The 18,517-nt window shown below is 36.0% G+C and overlaps 1 protein-coding gene across 4 annotated transcripts in view; it reads right to left on the bottom strand.

Moving 5' to 3' along the window:
- LOC106077796 (uncharacterized) overlaps positions 1–18,517 on the bottom strand; it is a 174,625-nt gene that overhangs the window by 36,139 nt on the left and 119,969 nt on the right. Inside the window, exon 2 of one of the 4 annotated variants that reach the window (XM_056031547.1) lies at positions 13,545–14,028. The exons of the other annotated variants lie outside the window; for them this stretch is intronic. Coding sequence (XP_055887522.1) covers positions 13,545–13,610 — 66 coding nt within the window. The 5' untranslated portion in view covers positions 13,611–14,028. The remainder of the gene's footprint in view (positions 1–13,544; positions 14,029–18,517) is intronic. 4 annotated transcript variants of the gene reach the window in all.

Consider the following 18,517-nt stretch of genomic DNA (forward strand, 5'->3'; position numbering starts at 1 on the left):
TTTTTTTATAAAAACTTAAAGCTAAAAATTGTATTGGATTTTTGCAAGTTTGTTAGACTCAAAGTAACATTTAGATCTAAACTTTTGGGTTCTAAATTTAAATCGGAATGGTGATTGTAGAGTGTGGCTAGTTTGGTATCACAGAAGATACTTTATCTCCATTTCTCTCTCTTTCCCGATTCTTCTTCGTTTTCTCTTCTCTTCATTCTCCTCTTCTCTTCTCTTTCTCTCTTTCCATCGCTCCGAAGAAGAAAAAAAAGAAAGTCAAATAAGCCCTTATGTAAATAGGATGGCAGCGCATCAAAGCAATGACCATCTTGATCTGACCACACGCACGAACGTGCACAGGCGGAAGACCAAAAGATTATACAGTCGACTGGACACATCTCGGTCAAATTAAATGGACAGATACAACAGACGGATAGCAGAACGATAGGTGCCTTGACTCACGAAAAAAAAAATCTAGATTGAATCTCCAGACGACTTGGAGATAAACATGACGCCCTATAACTTCTGCTTAAAATGTATAAAACCATAACCCTTACAAAATTCCTTCTATGCCAGCTGTTTCAATAAATGTCAAAAAAAAGCCGAGAATGTTTGGATACAAGAAATGCATCTTAATTTATAAATTACAGACTTTCCTTTAAAAGATAATTACCTCCTACCTGTATCCAAGTGTTAGTCTAGTCGTGCGTGTTAACTAAAGACTTAAACTCTGCTGAGTCATTGGTGTTTCCTGGCTGATTCATGCTGAATTGTAAGGACATAGGAGGCCGTAGGAAGCTGCTTAATTTGACTATGTCTGAGGCCGGACCTGCTACCCACTTGTTGTGATAGGTCGATGACTTTTAGCACCAAAATCGCTAGAAGACAACTAAACCGACGTGGGCGTATTATATTTTTAATTATAGAACTTGAAAAAAAAAACTTGAATAACTTCTTTGTGAGCAAAACTAAATAGAACTTTTATTACAATATAGACAAATTCAACTTGAGATAAAAGATATAAATGTAGTCATCATCATCATCATCATCAAACTCCATTAGAGTGAGGGCTTGAGAGGCTCAAATCCTCTCTTGCAAAAGCCCTGGACAGAAACCCTGCTGTCTGGCGTAGTACATAAATGTCGCCATACAGGTCGAGAATTTTGGGTTTCCCAGACCTGTCGAGACGGAGATAAGCAAGTCTGGGGCAGTCAAACAGAATATGAGGCACGATTTCCTCTTCTTCCCCGCAGCGGGGGCACCGTGGATCAAAATTTGGCCATAGCCGCGAGAACTATGAGCCAACAGGACAGTGGCCTGTCCTGCACTGTGCTATAATAGCTTGCTCAGGCCTGGACAGCCTCCACCACGGGGAAGTGCGGTAAAGGGCGCCTCATGCGCTCCCAGACTCCACGGGCTTTTGGGACTTGTCCCAGCACTCAAACCACTTTTCCATTTCTGTTTTTTGTAAATGTAGTAGACTTGAGTAATAACATGAAATATATTTTAACGAAATCTAAACTCACTACAAAAACACGTCTTTACACTCTGGTATCCTGGAGTCGTCTCTTTCGTTCTTAGCTTAAAACAGAGCTGATTGTCTTACATCATTCTACAAGACTAACAATTAATGGTCCCTTTCTTCATTCTATTACAATTAATGCTCCCTTAGCAAAAAGCACACACACTCCATAACACCACTTTGGTTTTCCAGAAGCACGGCTTTGCTTCGTCTCTCCCCCTGGCAACGCCTCTGAAACTCATATTGTTGTATAAATAAATAAACCACATACATTATTTACACGACTAGAATTAACACATTGAGACGCGTCGGACGTAATTCCCCTCCATTGAGGGAATATCTTTAACTGATTAGATAACTTAGGATTTGAAAACAAACTATTGTCAATCTTTGACGCATCCGATAATGTTCTTGGCATAATGTGACTACATTCATCCTAAATAGCTTCTGGGCATAATGTGACTACATTCATCCTAAATAATTGCAGGGCATAAGGTGACTACATTACTCCTGGATGGCTGCCTGGTCGTGCGGTTTGCGCGCTGGACTGTCGTTCGGATGTATCGATGGTCTCTGGTTCAAACCCTACCCGCTCCCATCCCCCGTCGTCCTGCGGGAGGTTTGGAATAGGAAGTAAACTATCTTTAACTCTGAAGGAACATCCGAAAACATGTAAAACATTTTACAAAACAAAACAAAACTCCTAAATAACTTCAGGGAATAACTTGACTACATTCATCCTAAATAGCTTCTGTGCATAATATGACTACATTACTCCTTAATAACATCAGGGCATAATATTACTTCATCCTAATTAACATCAGGGCATAATGTGACTACATTTTAAGACATAATATGACTACATTCATCCTAAAGAACTCCAAGACATAATGTGACTACATTCATAAATATCAATTTATCCTACTTCTATTAGATTGTGATATCATAGCAATAAATTCAATATTTTAATTATTAATGAAACTTTGACATTTCTAGTGAGTCCCCTTGATGCTTTAGAACTCGTCGTGGTCATATTGAGGAGGCAGGCCAGGACTTAATAACATTGAGGCCATGTGTCAAATTGACAATGGTTGCCCCATTATTACGAATTGAGAGGGCCCCTTTAGGATCGCACACTTGTAACTAATGGTCGATCTTCAGAGAGCTGCAGAAAATGCATTATTCAGGCAGAAGAACAGCGCTGAACGCCTGGTGCAGTTGCACACATTGCGCGTTCCTAAAACCGGGCCTGATGAGAACGTAATTGATCAACTTTACTATCGTCTGCTATCATGTAGAGTTATAGGCTCTTGTTCTAATGCGAAGTGACCTCGTTTTGAAAACGAGGCCTGAATAAGAAAATGTTTTTTTTTTTTTTACGGCAGTGAAATTACTATTTTGTTACAATGAAATAACACGAGTCTAATGTACATACATTTGGGCTCAACTCTATAAGAAGTCCAGGAACGTTTGCATATCAGAGTTGATAAAAAACAAACAACAACTATTAATGGTTTATTATCTACAAAAAAAAAAAGATTTCTTTCTGAAGCTCAGGGATGGAATGAAGAGACATTTTTTGTACACTTATCTGACATAGGATCCCTGTTATGGGTTGCACAATTTAGTTGTACCATTGACTAAGCTATGAGCTGCACAATTTAGTTGCAACACTGATTAAGTTATGGGTTGCACACAGGGCCGGCCTTAGGCCTCTGCAGCCTATGAGGTCGCAGTGGGCCCCGCGCTTTCATAGGCCCAGCGCTAATTCTAAGAATTAAATTAAACCATTATAACGTAAATAAATTAACAGGGTTTTCGCGACCTCCTGATTTTCCAGGGCCTCCAGGAAATCTCACGAAAAGGCAAAATATACGATAAAGTCCTGAACTTTTTTTGAATTTATTCAAATCTCCCGAAGAATAGACCAAATTGACATTTTGGGGTGCCAATAAATAAAAAGTGGCATTGCGAGCTTTCATTTGATAAAAATGTATTGCAAAGACGAAAGTAGGCCTATTTTCTAATTAAAAAAAAATAATGTTGACATTATGCTTATACCGACCCAGACTAGGCCCAGCGCGATCCATTTCGAATAGGGCCCCGCAATAGCTAGGGCCGGCCCTGGTTGCACAATAGTTATGGGTTGCACAATTTAGATGTACCATTGACTAAGTTATGAGCTTCACAATTTAGATGTACCACTGACTAAGTAATGGGTTGCACAATTTAGATGTACCACTGACTAAGTTATGAGCTGCACAATTTAGTTGCACCACTGACTAAGTTATGAGCTGCACAATTTAGATGTACCATTGACTAAGTTATGAGCTTCACAATTTAGATGTACCACTGACTAAGTTATGGGTTGCACAATTTAGATGTACCACTGACTAAGTTATGAGCTGCACAATTTAGTTGTACCACTGACTATGTTATGAGCTGCACAATTTAGTTGCACCACTGACTAAGTTATGAGCTGCACAATTTAGATGAACCACTGACTAAGTTATGAGCTGCACAATTTAGTTGCACCACTGACTAAATTATGAGCTGCACAATTTAGATGAACCACTGACTAAGTTATGAGCTGCACAATTTAGTTGCACCACTGACTAAGTTATGATCTGCACAATTTAGATGAACCACTGACTAAGTTATGAGCTGCACAATTGAGATGTACCACTGACTAAGTTATGAGCTGCACAATTTAGTTGTACCACTGACTAAGTTATGAGCTGCACAATTGAGATGTACCACTGACTAAGCTATGAGCTGCACAATTGAGATGTACCACTGACTAAGTTATGAGCTGCACAATTGAGATGTACCACTGACTAAATTATGAGCTGCACAATTGAGATGTACCACTGACTAAATTATGAGCTGCACAATTTAGTTGCAACACTGACTAAGTTATGAGCTGCACAATTTAGTTACATCATCATTTGTCGACACATTTGCTAATGAGGGAATTAAGCGCAAGATTTATCGTTAACACTACCGCTAAAATACTTCAAGCAAGAACTTCTTTTTTTTTTTAGATAACTAAAAAAACAAACAATTTGTAGCTAAAATAAACTCATTTTCAAAATTTAAGGGCAGTGCGCCCTAAAGACTTTAATTATTATTATTTGCCAACCCAACTTTCCTTTTTTTTTTTTAAATAAATATTCTGAGCGATGGCGAAAATTAATTTCCTTGGGCTTTAAAAGGCTAACATGGAAATGAGGATGTGTGTTTGGCCAGATAGTTTAAGACAAGTCATTGGAAATCTTTTATTTTTTTATTAATATATTTTATTATTTTACAGTATAGAAAATTTCAGAAGGAACTATATTTAAAAAAAGGAGGGGTGCATATGAAGGTAATATATGTTTCAATCCATTGTTCAAATATGAAAGAAATCGTTTAACTTCATGACTAAAAAAAATGAAATTATTACAGGTATAAAACAAAATGCACTGACTATCGTACAGACTAAGGTGATATGTGAAGGTGATATGTGAAGGTGATATGTGAAGGTGATATGTGAAGGTGATATGTGAAGGTGATATGTGAAGGTGATATGTGAAGGTGATATGTGAAGGTGATATAAAAATTGGATTGCCAGTTAGATTATACAGATTTATTTATTTATATTGATAAGTGTTTAGTTATTTAGACAATAAAGAATTGTGTAAAGTTTTAGCTTGATCAGAGAATGGAAAGTGGTAGAAATGGCGTGTACAAGATTTGTACCAGACAGACAGACAGACGGACTGAGTTGATATAAGTCTAATAAGTATGTGGTCGAGAGGCTAAGTGCGCTTGAACTTGGCTTGGCTTGGTTACCTATGAGGGGGGCTCGAGGTTCGACACCCGACTCGGGCAGAGTTATGTTTACTAAGCGCCTAAGGGCAGCACGGAAAAACCTTCTCCTAGATACCCCCTTCCCCCACTGGTCCACAACAGAGATTGCCCCAAAACGCTCTGAGTATGCTATTATGCATGACAGTAGCGCTATATGAAAAGCCATAATTTATTTTCTTTATTTATTTAAGCTATGTCAAAATGTTTTTAAAACAGGTTTTTGGTGGGTAGACTTAGCATGGCCTGAGTCGTGCGGGGGGTGGGGGTATCAGCCCTCTCGCAGACATCTCAGCAATTTTATGGAAACTAGGCGCCCACCTATTGGAAAACGTTCTCTTCGCCCCAGTCTCTATCATCCACACCACATTAGCACATCGTCTTCTTATCGTCCATACTCCAGGCACCGGCTGACCCGCCAGCTGTTGTCGTCCGTCCGGCCAGTTTAAATATCCAGGAGCTGGCCTCCGAGCTCGGCTAGAGCCCGGCCTTTAATTTACAATAGGTTTCTGTCGCTATCTGATAGCCCGGCCATAGGGAACTCTATACGCCTAGTCCCAATACCCCCCCTCCCTTTTTTTCCTCTCTCTCAATCTTTTTAACTCCATAGTATGGAGGGGGGGGGGAATTTGCTTCTCAATGTCACTTTGACATATTTAGTACCTTCTCTGGGGATGCTGTAAAGCCAGCACCTCTACTTCCGTTTCCTGGCGTATATTTACAGCACATAGCACTCTCGCTTAGCACTACCCCCCCTTTTTTTTTCCTCATTCTCTAACACATAAAACGGGACTGTGCTTCTATTAAAATAAATTAATGAATCGATTAATTATTCCGACCCCACCCGACCTCTCAGTATTTGCATCTTTTACCCTAATAATGTATACAATGTTAAATGCGCTCAATCTGCAAAGCATCCACTACCGTACCAAGCGCGGCAATCTGGTTTTGAAAAGGTCTCAGTTTAAGACGGTAACTGGGGTGCAGAAATAGACAAAAGTTCGTTTTCCTTCAGTGATAATGACTACTCTGATTACACCGTTACAAAGTATATTACTAGAGTAACTAGACCACTTTTAGTGTACTGTAAGTGTAAACAGAGATTTTTGCCAAAAAAGACTCCTATTGTTCCTATATCTAATATGAATTCTTAGATATATTAAACTTAAAAAATAGTGTTTTAAAAAAGGTAGTCGTGAAAACACATCTTTCATCAGCAGATGACCGAATTAAAATAATTGAAGCTAGTGGGGCACACCTTTTTATACATACACGGCTTCGAGAAATCTTAGAAAATAGGCCTACTAGCTACTACTACCGGTACGAGCACTTCGTCCCGGCTAAATATGGGATGGTGTGACGGGTTTAAGAATAAATGCGTTTTTTTAGTGGTCATTTATTAATTAAAAACTTGCAATATTAAGAGATATGGCAGTTACGGAGCGGTGGGCGTCATTCACTCAATATAACCTTTTTTTTTTAAAGTATCGTTTTTATATTTGTTTGTTATGATCATCTTTCTATAGGCCTACTGCCTTTAGGCCTACGCCTATTTTTTCCAATTGTATGAGAACAATCTTGCGGGGTTAAAGGTAAGAGGGAATATATCAATTGTTTCAACTTGCCTACTATTTGGGTATATAAATATATATTTTTACGATTTAAATATTGATATATATAAACAATTTACAAGATTTTAATCTTTAAATAAGTTTTTTTTTATCTTTCTTTAATACTATTTGGGTACTTAAGGAATAGTTACGAGTTAGTTTTAAGGGTTTTTAAGGAATAGTTACGAGCTAGTTTTAAGGGTTCTTAAGGAATAGTTACGAGTTAGTTTTAAGGGTTCTTAAGGAATAGTTACGAGTTAGTTTTAAGGGTTCTTAAGGAATAGTTACGAGTTAGTTTTAAATGTACTTAAAAAATAGTTACGAGTTAGTTTTAAGGGTACTTTAGGAATAGTTACGAGTTAGTTTTAAGGGTTCTTCTTCTTCTTCTATAATACAGACGTTACTTCAAAAAAGAAGATGATTACGTCCTACGCGTCATGCATTTAGTCATGCATATTAACCAATGACTTAAATTCTGCAAAGTCACTGGTTTTCCTGGCTAGCTCAGGCAACCCATTCCATGCTCTAATAGCACTAGGGAAGAAGGAGTATTTGTACAAATTTGTCCTAGCATATGGGACGAGGAATGTGCCTTTATCTTTGTGTCTTTCAGAGTATTTTATTAAATTTTGTTTTTGTATTTGAAGATTATGGTTCAGTGTTTTATGTATTATTGCTACTTTACTTTTGAGCCTTCTGTCCTGAAGGCTTTCTAAATTTAGTGATTTTAATAAAGGTGTTACTCTAGTCAAATGTGAATATTCGTTTGTTATGAATCGCACTGCTCTATTTTGTGTCTGTTCTAGTTTCTTAATGTTTTCTTGAGTTGAGGGGTCCCAAACAGAGGATGCATATTCTATTATTGGCCTAACCAAGGTTAAATAACATTTTAGTTTTATGTTCTTATTTGATTTATAAAAATTTCTTTTAATAAATCCTAATGCTTTGTTTGATTTTTTTGTAGTTTCATCAATATGTGGATTCCATGACAGTTTTTCATTTATTATAACACCTAGGTATTTTGCATTTTTAGTCTGTGTTACTGGTTTGCCATGAATAATAATAATAATAATAATCTTTATTATCCGTAAGGAAATTTGTCTTACAATTTGTGCATTACACCAAACAAAAAACATTATAACTATAAGAAACCAAAGTGTACATTCACACCAGACTCACTCATAATTTACATGTGACAAAGTTTATATCAGATTGTTCTTATTTAATGATTTGATTGCCAGGGGAACAAAAGAGTGTTTGTGTCTGTTTGTCTTTGCTATCGGTGTCTTGTATCTCTTTTGTGATGGTAAAATCACAAAATCCTGACACAAAGGGTGATTCTTTATTTCGAGGATCTTGTTAGCTTTTTTATAGATGTTTGTCTCAAACAACTGACCAAATGGGGTTTGTTTTTTGCCAATGATTCTATAAAGTTTATTCTTATTTTTAATGCTCAGATTGCCATACCAGGCAGTGATATTGAAACTTAAAATATTGCAGATGTGAGCGTGATAAAACATAGCCAAGGCCTTTTCGCTAACATTAAACGATAAGTGGAATTAATTTGTTTTAGTTTTTTGTTACTCTTAACAACTGACATTTTTCTGGGTGGAAAGACATGCTCCAATTTGATTCCCATTTCTGTAATTCATCTAATTCTCTTTGTAAAATATCTGTGTCTTGTGTTGTTTTTATTGTTCTATATATTATGCAATCGTCTGCAAATAATCTGACTTTTGTTCCTGAAGTAATGCAATTTGGTAAATCATTTATGTAAATTAAAAATAGTAGTGGACCCAAGACTGTTCCTTGAGGTACACCTGAGTTTACTGTTATCGGTGTTGATTTAGAGCCATTTATTATTACAGTTTGTTCTCTCCCTATCAGAAAGTATTTAATCCACTGATGCAGTGGACCATTAATGCCGAAATATTTTAATTTTTTAAGCAAACTATGGTGGTGAACTTTGTCAAAAGCCTTAGAAAAATCTAGTAAGATAGCATCTATTTGTTCACTATTATCTAAACCTTTTGAAAAATCATCAATTAGTCCTATTAGTTGTGTTTCACATGATCTATATTTCCTAAAGCCATGTTGGTATGGTGTGAGGACATTATGTTTGTCTAAGTGGTTTATGATGTTGCTACATATTATGTGTTCTAGGATTTTACATGTGATGCTGGTAAGTGATACTGGTCTGTAGTTTCCTGGGTCAGATTTTTCTCCTTTTTTAAATAGGGGGGTGACATTAGCTTCTTTCCAGTCCTTTGGTACTCTGCCCTGGTTAAGTGAAGCCTGAAAGAGTATTTTGAACACTGGGGCTAGCTCATTACTTAGTTCTTTGAGTAATCTAGCTGGAATACCATCAGGTCCAGAAGCTTTATTTGGTTTGGTGTTGGCTAATAGTTTTTGAATTCCATTTTCTTGTACTACTATATCTTCTATGTTGTCTACTTGGTTCAAATTCAGTAATATGTCTTTGTCTCCTGGGGCTGAGAATGCTGATGCAAAGTATTTGTTTAGAATGTTTGCTTTAGTTTCATTATCATTATGTATTATGTTATGTTCATCTTTTAATGGCGCTACGCCTGTTGTTTCCATTTTCTTAGACTTAATGTATGACCATAGGTTTTTGTTGTTGTCTTTAGATATTACATTGTTTATGTATTCACTCTGCAGCTGTCTGCTTACTTTTTGGGTTAAGTGTTTAATTTTTATATACTTTTTGTAAACTCTTTCTGCATTAGTTTCTTTAAATTTTCTATATAGGTTTTCCTTCTGTTTACAAAGCTTCTTTAGTCTATTATTAAACCAGCATTTATTTATTTTGTTTAAAGTGTATTTAGTTGGTATTTGATTTTCTATAATGCTTTTAAGATGGTTTTTAATGAAATTCCAGAGGTCATCGACTGGTTGTTTAATGCCTTTTTCTAATAAGAATGTTTGTTGAAAGTTTAATGCAGCTTGGTGTAGTTGTGTTAGGTTACATTTATTCCAGAGTAAGGTTTTTCTTTTGGGTTTTGTATTGGCTACTGCTTTTATCTGACTGTGTATTTTTATGATCTCATGGTCTGATAGACCAGGGATAATATCATAATCAACTACTAATCCAGGTCTGTTGGTTAAGAAGAGATCTAATGTGTTGTTTAATCTAGTTGGCTTTTTAATGATTTGATCTAAACTTAGGTTGTGTAAAGTTTCTATGAAAAGCTCATTTATGTCCTTAATGTTTTGGTGTTTATCTATGGTTAGTGTTTTCCAATTTATATCAGGTAGGTTGAAATCACCCATAATCCAAAAAAATGCATTTTTATTTGCCTCTTTAAGTGTCGTAATCTGATTACATAGTTCCTGCATGTATTCTAAACTAGAATTTGGTGGTCTGTAAATGCTGCCTATTATTAGGGATGTTGAGGTGGTATTAATTTTACAAAATGTTGATTCTATATTTTTTGAGTTAGGTAAGGTAATTTCTTCTGCTATAAGAGTGTTTTTTATTGCTAAAAAAACTCCTCCATGATTATCAGTCCTATCTTTTCTAAAAATTTCATAATTACTATTGAAAATTTCTGCATTATAAATTTCAGGATGTAGCCAAGTTTCTGTGCCTGCAATTATGTCTGGTTTCTCACATTCTAATAAAATTTCTTAGTCTGCTGTTTTGTTCCTAATGCTTTGAAAATTTATTACTAAGGTTTTAAGGTATTTTGGTGTTACTTCTTTAGTAGGTTTGTTTAGTGAGGCTGTTGTAGCTAGCCCCAGTGTTCAAAATACTCTTTCAGGCTTCACTTAACCAGGGCAGAGTACCAAAGGACTGGAAAGAAGCTAATGTCACCCCCCTATTTAAAAAAGGAGAAAAATCTGACCCAGGAAACTACAGACCAGTATCACTTACCAGCATCACATGTAAAATCCTAGAACACATAATATGTAGCAACATCATAAACCACTTAGACAAACATAATGTCCTCACACCATACCAACATGGCTTTAGGAAATATAGATCATGTGAAACACAACTAATAGGACTAATTGATGATTTTTCAAAAGGTTTAGATAATAGTGAACAAATAGATGCTATCTTACTAGATTTTTCTAAGGCTTTTGACAAAGTTCACCACCATAGCTTGCTTAAAAAATTAAAATATTTCGGCATTAATGGTCCACTGCATCAGTGGATTAAAGACTTTCTGATAGGGAGAGAACAAACTGTAATAATAAATGGTTCTAAATCAACACCGATAACAGTAAACTCAGGTGTACCTCAAGGAACAGTCTTGGGTCCACTACTATTTTTAATTTACATAAATGATTTACCAAATTGCATTACTTCAGGAACAAAAGTCAGATTATTTGCAGACGATTGCATAATATATAGAACAATAAAAACAACACAAGACACAGATATTTTACAAAGAGAATTAGATGAATTACAGAAATGGGAATCAAATTGGAGCATGTCTTTCCACCCAGAAAAATGTCAGTTGTTAAGAGTAACAAAAAAACTAAAACAAATTAATTCCACTTATCTTATTCATGGCAAACCAGTAACACAGACTAAAAACGCAAAATACCTAGGTGTTATAATAAATGAAAAACTGTCATGGAATCCACATATTGATGAAACTACAAAAAAATCAAACAAAGCATTAGGATTTATTAAAAGAAATTTCTATAAATCAAATAAGAAAATAAAACTAAAATGTTATTTAACCTTGGTTAGGCCAATAATAGAATATGCATCCTCTGTTTGGGACCCCTCAACTCAAGAAAACATTAAGAAACTAGAACAGACACAAAATAGAGCAGTGCGATTCATAACAAACGAATATTCACATTTGACTAGAGTAACACCTTTAGTAAAATCACTAAATTTAGAAAGCCTTCAGGACAGAAGGCTCAAAAGTAAAGTAGCAATAATACATAAAACACTGAACCATAATCTTCAAATACAAAAACAAAATTTAATAAAATACTCTGAAAGACACAAAGATAAAGGCACATTCCTCGTCCCATATGCTAGGACAAATTTGTACAAATACTCCTTCTTTCCTAGTGCTATTAGAGCATGGAATGGGTTGCCTGAGCTAGCCAGGAAAACCAATGACTTGGCAGAATTTAAGTCATTGGTTAATATGCATGACTAAATGCATGACGCGTAGGACGTAATCATCTTCTTTTTTGAAGTAACGTCTGTATTATATAAGATAAGATAAGAAGATAATTTTAGTAGATTTAGGTTTAACAGGAGTGGATCTGGCTAGTGGTTGGTGAGTTTGGTTTGGGATGGTGTTTAGGATGTTGTATGGGTTAGAAGTGTCTGCATCAAAGGAATCAAACAGTCCTGATGTAAACTGAGGTAACCCACACGGTACACAGTGCCATGATGCATCTTTGTTGCCTAAGGCATAATACACAGTTTAAGGAATAGTTACGAGTTAGTTTTAAGGGTTCTTAAGGAATAGTTACGAGTTAGTTTTAAGGGTACTTAAGGAATAGTTACGAGTTAGTTTTAAGGGTTCTTAAGGAATAGTTACGAGTTAGTTTTAAGGGTTCTTAAGGAATAGTTACGAGTTAGTTTTAAGGGTACTTAAGGAATAGTTACGAGTTAGTTTTAAGGGTTCTTAAGGAATAGTTACGAGTAAGTTTTAAGGGTACTTAAGGAATAGTTACGAGTTAGTTTTAAGGGTTCTTAAGGGATAGTTACGAGTTAGTTTAAATGTACTTAAGGAATATTTACGAGTTAGTTTTAAGGGTACTTTAGGAATAGTTACGAGTTAGTTTTAAGTTCAAACAATTTTTACAAAGCTTATATCAACTCACTCTGTCTGGTAAAAAGGTGTATACACTTTATTTCTCCCACACCCAATCTCGAAGTATGGTGAAACTTCATATTTTTGTATATTAAAAAAAAAAAAAAGGTGCCGGTACTCAGTGATGGATTGCCTAACATTTAACCTAATTAATTTATGATAAACGTCGTTAAAATGCAAGAAAAGTGATAATTTTCTCCCCACGAGTCCCGTCACAAAAAAGCTCTGTATCTATCTATCTATCTATCTATCTATCTATCTATCTATCTATCTATCTATCTATCTATCTATCTATCTATCTATCTATCTATCTATCTATCTATATATATATATATATATATATGTATGTGTGTGTGTGTGTGTGTGTGTGTAAGTGCGGAGCTCCTTCCCTTAAATAAACTTTTAAAAATATTTTGTTTCAGATTTTAACTCCTGATTGTATTACACCAAATACAAAAACATCTAGGCGCAGCCACTGGTAACTGATGTTGATAGTACATGTAGAAGCTTAACAAAAAAACAAAAACAAAAAAAAAAAAAAACTGAATGTGAATCTGACTAAAGCTGAAATTTTAGAAACACTAAATTTCAAAACAAAAATAATTCGCTAGTTTGTTGACAACCGTCCCAATGTTTAAGTAATATTGATCATAGAAATGTTTGAACTAACAAGTTGATTGGCGCTTAGCGTGATGTTGCCTAGAGCTAGTCAACACACACTCACACATACACACACGTACTCACTTAATCACGCACACTTACCGCGTACAAGGCAGCCACTACCATGATGACAGGAAACCGATTGAAACAAGCGCTGCTGGTTGCCATGGTGATGGGCTCATCACGTGCCCGCTGTGACGTAGTACACACACTCTGCTGTTATTTTTGTTTAATTTGTGTTTGCGGGTATTCCCTCAACGAATAAAAGCGGCGAGTTCGCCACTGCAATGTCGAAGCATGTTGTTTCCCAGCTCGTGAATGAATAACGTAATAACAGAATGAGCATTATTCCAATCAAGACCTCCTGCACGTGGCGAGCACAGCGTCGAAGCTACACAGCTGCCAACTACTGTATCATCAGAGGGCGTCTTCCCTGTCATAATTTGATATTCAGCCAGTGAGTAAAAATAGAGTCCCATTGGAAGAAGCTATTCCCATCCACGAAATAAAATATCAGTGTGAATAATGTCCTCGCGTACATGACAACCAAAGTGAACTTGGTGGTGGTTATAAAACACGCTTCATCCTTTAGTGAACAATAAGAAAACCGGTAAATGCGACAGTATTTTAAAAAATCACTAATTAATACAAGTTCTTTAACTCGTGCATTGTAGAACTCATGTCCGAGACCACGTGATTCCTGAATTATAAATGAGAACTCGTAGAAGGAAGAAAAGGGAGAAAGTGAGACGAAGAGATAGAGGTGGAGAAAGAGAGAGAGAGGGAGAAAGAGAGAGAGAGAGAGAGAGAAAGCGAGATACAGAGAGAGAGAGAGAGAACGATAGAGAAAGAAATACATAGAGAGAAAAAGAGACAGAGAGAGAGAGAGACCGACAGAGAACCGGAGAGACAGAGAAAGAGAGCCAGAAAGAGAACTAGAGAGAAAGGGAGAGAGAGGGACATAGCGCCAGCAAATAGATGCAAGGTGGTGCACAAATCCCCCCTCCCCCCCGGATTCTGAGTAAACAAATTCTAACCATTTTTTTTTTTACCACGTCAAATCAATCCAAATCTAATTAGAAAGTGAACAAGTAGAGTTTCCACAGGTGATTGAAGTACAGTGGTAAAGATTATTATCATTATATAATTATAGCTTTTTATATAGCGCTACTTTCATGCTTATAGCATGCTCAGAGCGCTTTGGTCCAATCTCAGTTGTGGATACGTTAATGCCATAGTAGACAAGCCTAGGCTTAACAGGAATTGATGGCCGACTTATGTATGTACGTGCACCCCTCTCAATTCTGAGTAGCCACATTTTAGTCAATGTGTTACACCCACAAATCGATGAACTTCCGTTAAGTAGCAACTTCATAAATTATGCTTCCACTGAAGTACGCTTTTTGAGGAATTTTCGCAATTGCTTCCTTGACGTCTTTGTAGCACCTGTATTTGTCCTTATGAGGCGAACATAGCGTGGAGGCAAAGATACTGATTCAAGTGTAAAATCACCAACAAACAAACAGCCAGAATGGCAGACTGTTCGTGTGGTGTACGCGCTCTAGACTGTCGTCTCGGTTTGACCCAACCCAGCCCGTCACCACCTTCCCTCGTCCTACTAGGCTAACTAGGATGTAATGATCTTCAATTCTGAAATAACATGTAAAACAAATAATGCTGCTGTATTTTTTCCCCCTAGAACTAGAAACAAGTGGAATCTTATGGTAGAGCTAAAAAAATAGTAATAAAAACCCAGGGGCACTAAATGTAAACTTATTAACTAACATATATATATATATATATATATATATATATATATATATATATATATATATATATATATATATATATATATATATATATATATATATAAATATATATATATAGCCTATATCTATACTATAAAGTAGAATGTGAGGTGTATGTATGTTACTTATAGACATCAAAACCGCCTGACCAATCTTGATAAAACTTGGCAGGAATGTTCCTTGGGTACCAACTTAGACCGTAGTGTATGTATTGTAGCCCTAAAACAAACTTAAGACCCTCAAAAAAAAAATAAAGTTGTTCGACTCTATTAAAGCTATAGTATTTTATGGATCTAGGCCATGTCTACAATGTTGACATGAGAAAAGATCGAAAGGATTTAGACCTAGATCTAATTTTAAGAAATACACTTTGCGCAGATAGTTTTTTACTTTGACACATGAAAGTACAAAAGAATATCCATTGATTTCATTATATAATAAAATTAACCTTCAATTTTGTGTTTTTTACATAAATTAGTTCCTTATATCTATGACTACAGATTTCCTGACGAACATTCTTTCATTAGACAATACCGTAATGAATCGCGTACTAAAAATTAATTCGTTTAATTGTTTACTTTATAATCCCATCCCTAGATCTAAAACTCTAATAAATTAAACTTATCTTCGCACAGATAGTTTTATACTTTAACACATTAACATACCAATTATAGTCCATTCATTTCATATTTTGATCAAATAAACATTCAAATTTGGTTTTCTATAGCATTTTTAAGAGACTACATTCGTTTACGAAAGCTGCGAAGCCGGGTTGAGATAGGCCTAGATCTATATTCATTCATGAATCGCGTACTAAAAATTATTTCGTTTAATTGTTCACTTTATAATCCCATTCATTTAACAAAGCTATCGCTCTTTTCGTTTTTAATAGATATGAATGTATCGGCTTCGGGTAAACCCATTTTCGCAAAACTAATTTTATTTTCGTAGCGAAAGAGAAATAACGTGAAAGGATCATTAGCTACGTTTAACATACATCTAAATCCAATCCACTACATTAGTAAACACAAACTTAGACCCGCAGGCCGCGGGTAATGCCAGGCTAGTATAGATATATATAATCCGCGAAATCTCAGTGTAGAGCTAAAAATAGTAATAAAAGCCCAGGGGAGCTGTGGTGATTATGTTTTGTATATAATATTGTAAACGGTACGTCATAGAACCTTGGTTGTAAGACGTACAGAATTCTATGTTTATTTATTATTTTACGATTATTTCATTGGTCCATTGGTTGGGACAGAGTGACAGCGCTTGAAGTTTTGTTATTGTTGACAGTGGACCGGAGTTTTGTGATAGCATAGTAGGAGCTATTATAAGGCAGTTCAGATAGTTAATGTATATTTAGGAATCCAGCTTTTGTTGGCGTTATCTACAGTTATAATTTATTCTTATTTCTTATTAAATACTTCTTATTTCTAATGCATCCCTGGTGTTTCTTGAAGTATTGCATACGTAATGTATCCATGTCAAAGTCATAGGCTAGAAGCTCACAACAATCGCAACAGGAGCTAAATGTAACTTAGTAACGAGCAAAATAATAATTCGGAACTATATTTTATCAATAACAGTTAGATCTATTATTTTGAATCAGCTAGGCCTACAATCAGGCGGAGGCTTGTAATTAGCGTATTTATCAGAGCCGGAGGATGGAAGCGCATACAGCTATTGGAGGTTGCCATTTGTAAGATTGATAAATAAACTTCTTTCCACAAAGATACCAGAAAGAAAGGTAAGAAATTGAAACAAAGTCTCGAATAAATAAATCCTAAGGAAGAGGAAAATAAATCTTCACTACGAGGGCATTACATTCTAGCCAGCCAGTTTGGAGGTAAATCTCCCCTGCCAATCGATACGGCCGACAACAAAGGGAGAGAACTCTGTCCACTATGGAGAGTGCTAACTAAGAGAAGATAACTCAGAATTTCGGATCGGCCTAAAGAAACTCAGAAAAAAAAAATGGTTAGAGAAAATTAGTGTCGGGGACGTGGGGGGGGGGGGGGGGGGGTGTCGGAAGTTTAATTGAGTGAAAGTAAAAAAAAAAAAAAAAAAAGAATAAAATGTTCCACAATGGGAACAATAAAACACCCCACTAATGAAGGAATTTTGTTTGTTTTGTTTTAGGTATTGTGTTTCGAAAGTATAAATTGTCATGCAACGTAACTCGAATGAATGATTCTTAAATAACAAGAGAAATGTAACGCAACATGCCACGGTCGTAATAAATGTTGAATATCACGCAAAGTGAAAGGGACAAAAAAAGAGAGTGGGGATAATGTGTCCATGGGTGGTTCACATGCTGGAGCGTTCACGTCCTCTTTCTTAATGAATCGGGTTCAATTCCAAAGTAAAGATAATTGAAAACAAGATATGCTCACAAATGCTCCTGAAAAATCATCATCATCGTCTGTCCCTTGACTTTTGTCGAAGGGGCGCTGTGACAGTTCGCATAACCTAATCCTTCCACTTTTCTATATCAGCAGTTGTTCAACATAGAGGCCTGTCCATTCTTTTTAATACTATCCAGCTAGCTTTTCTTTGGACGACCCTTTACACACACACAAAAAGTCACAAACATTGATAAAAGACCATTTGTGGCAAGGTGAAACTACGCCGAACTGCCTCGCTTCTGTCCAGGGCACTATAGGAGCAGTTGACCTTCCTGTACTAGCCAATCGGCCATTGCTGGCTCATGTCGATGTCAAAGATAGTCACAAAATTTAAATTTTAGTAATTTTATTAAGAAAAGAAAGGCTTTTTGGATTCTCCGCGATACAGCCAACGCTGATAATAAAAGTTAGCAGAGTACCCCTTTCAGACCTTGCGGTGGCAGATGATGTAAAGGTCATCAGTTTCTATTGCCGACAGTTGACGAGGGTATCATGTAACCAACACAGCGACCAATGAGTTAACTTTCCCCAAATAATGTCCATTGAGTGGACTCCTTAGATAAGCATTGCTTTTGTTTTTTAAGTATCTTAATATTTAGCTTGTTTATTCCTATCAGTTTGTTTATACAGTGCTTCCAATACGATAATGGTCAATGAAAACATTTTCCTTAAGAAGTATACTGTAAGGTATTTACAAGACTTATAAGACCTGACAGAAGACCTCTGACACAAGACATGACATAAGACATCTGGCACAAGACCTAACACAAGACAGTAAACAACCGCATGCCTCATATGTTTCGCGTCTCTATCTCGGGGTGCCATAGAGATCTAGAACCTGACATCAAGCTCGGCTATG

Source organism: Biomphalaria glabrata, chromosome 6 (assembly GCF_947242115.1).
Source record: "Biomphalaria glabrata chromosome 6, xgBioGlab47.1, whole genome shotgun sequence".
Lineage (NCBI taxonomy): Eukaryota > Metazoa > Mollusca > Gastropoda > Planorbidae > Biomphalaria > Biomphalaria glabrata.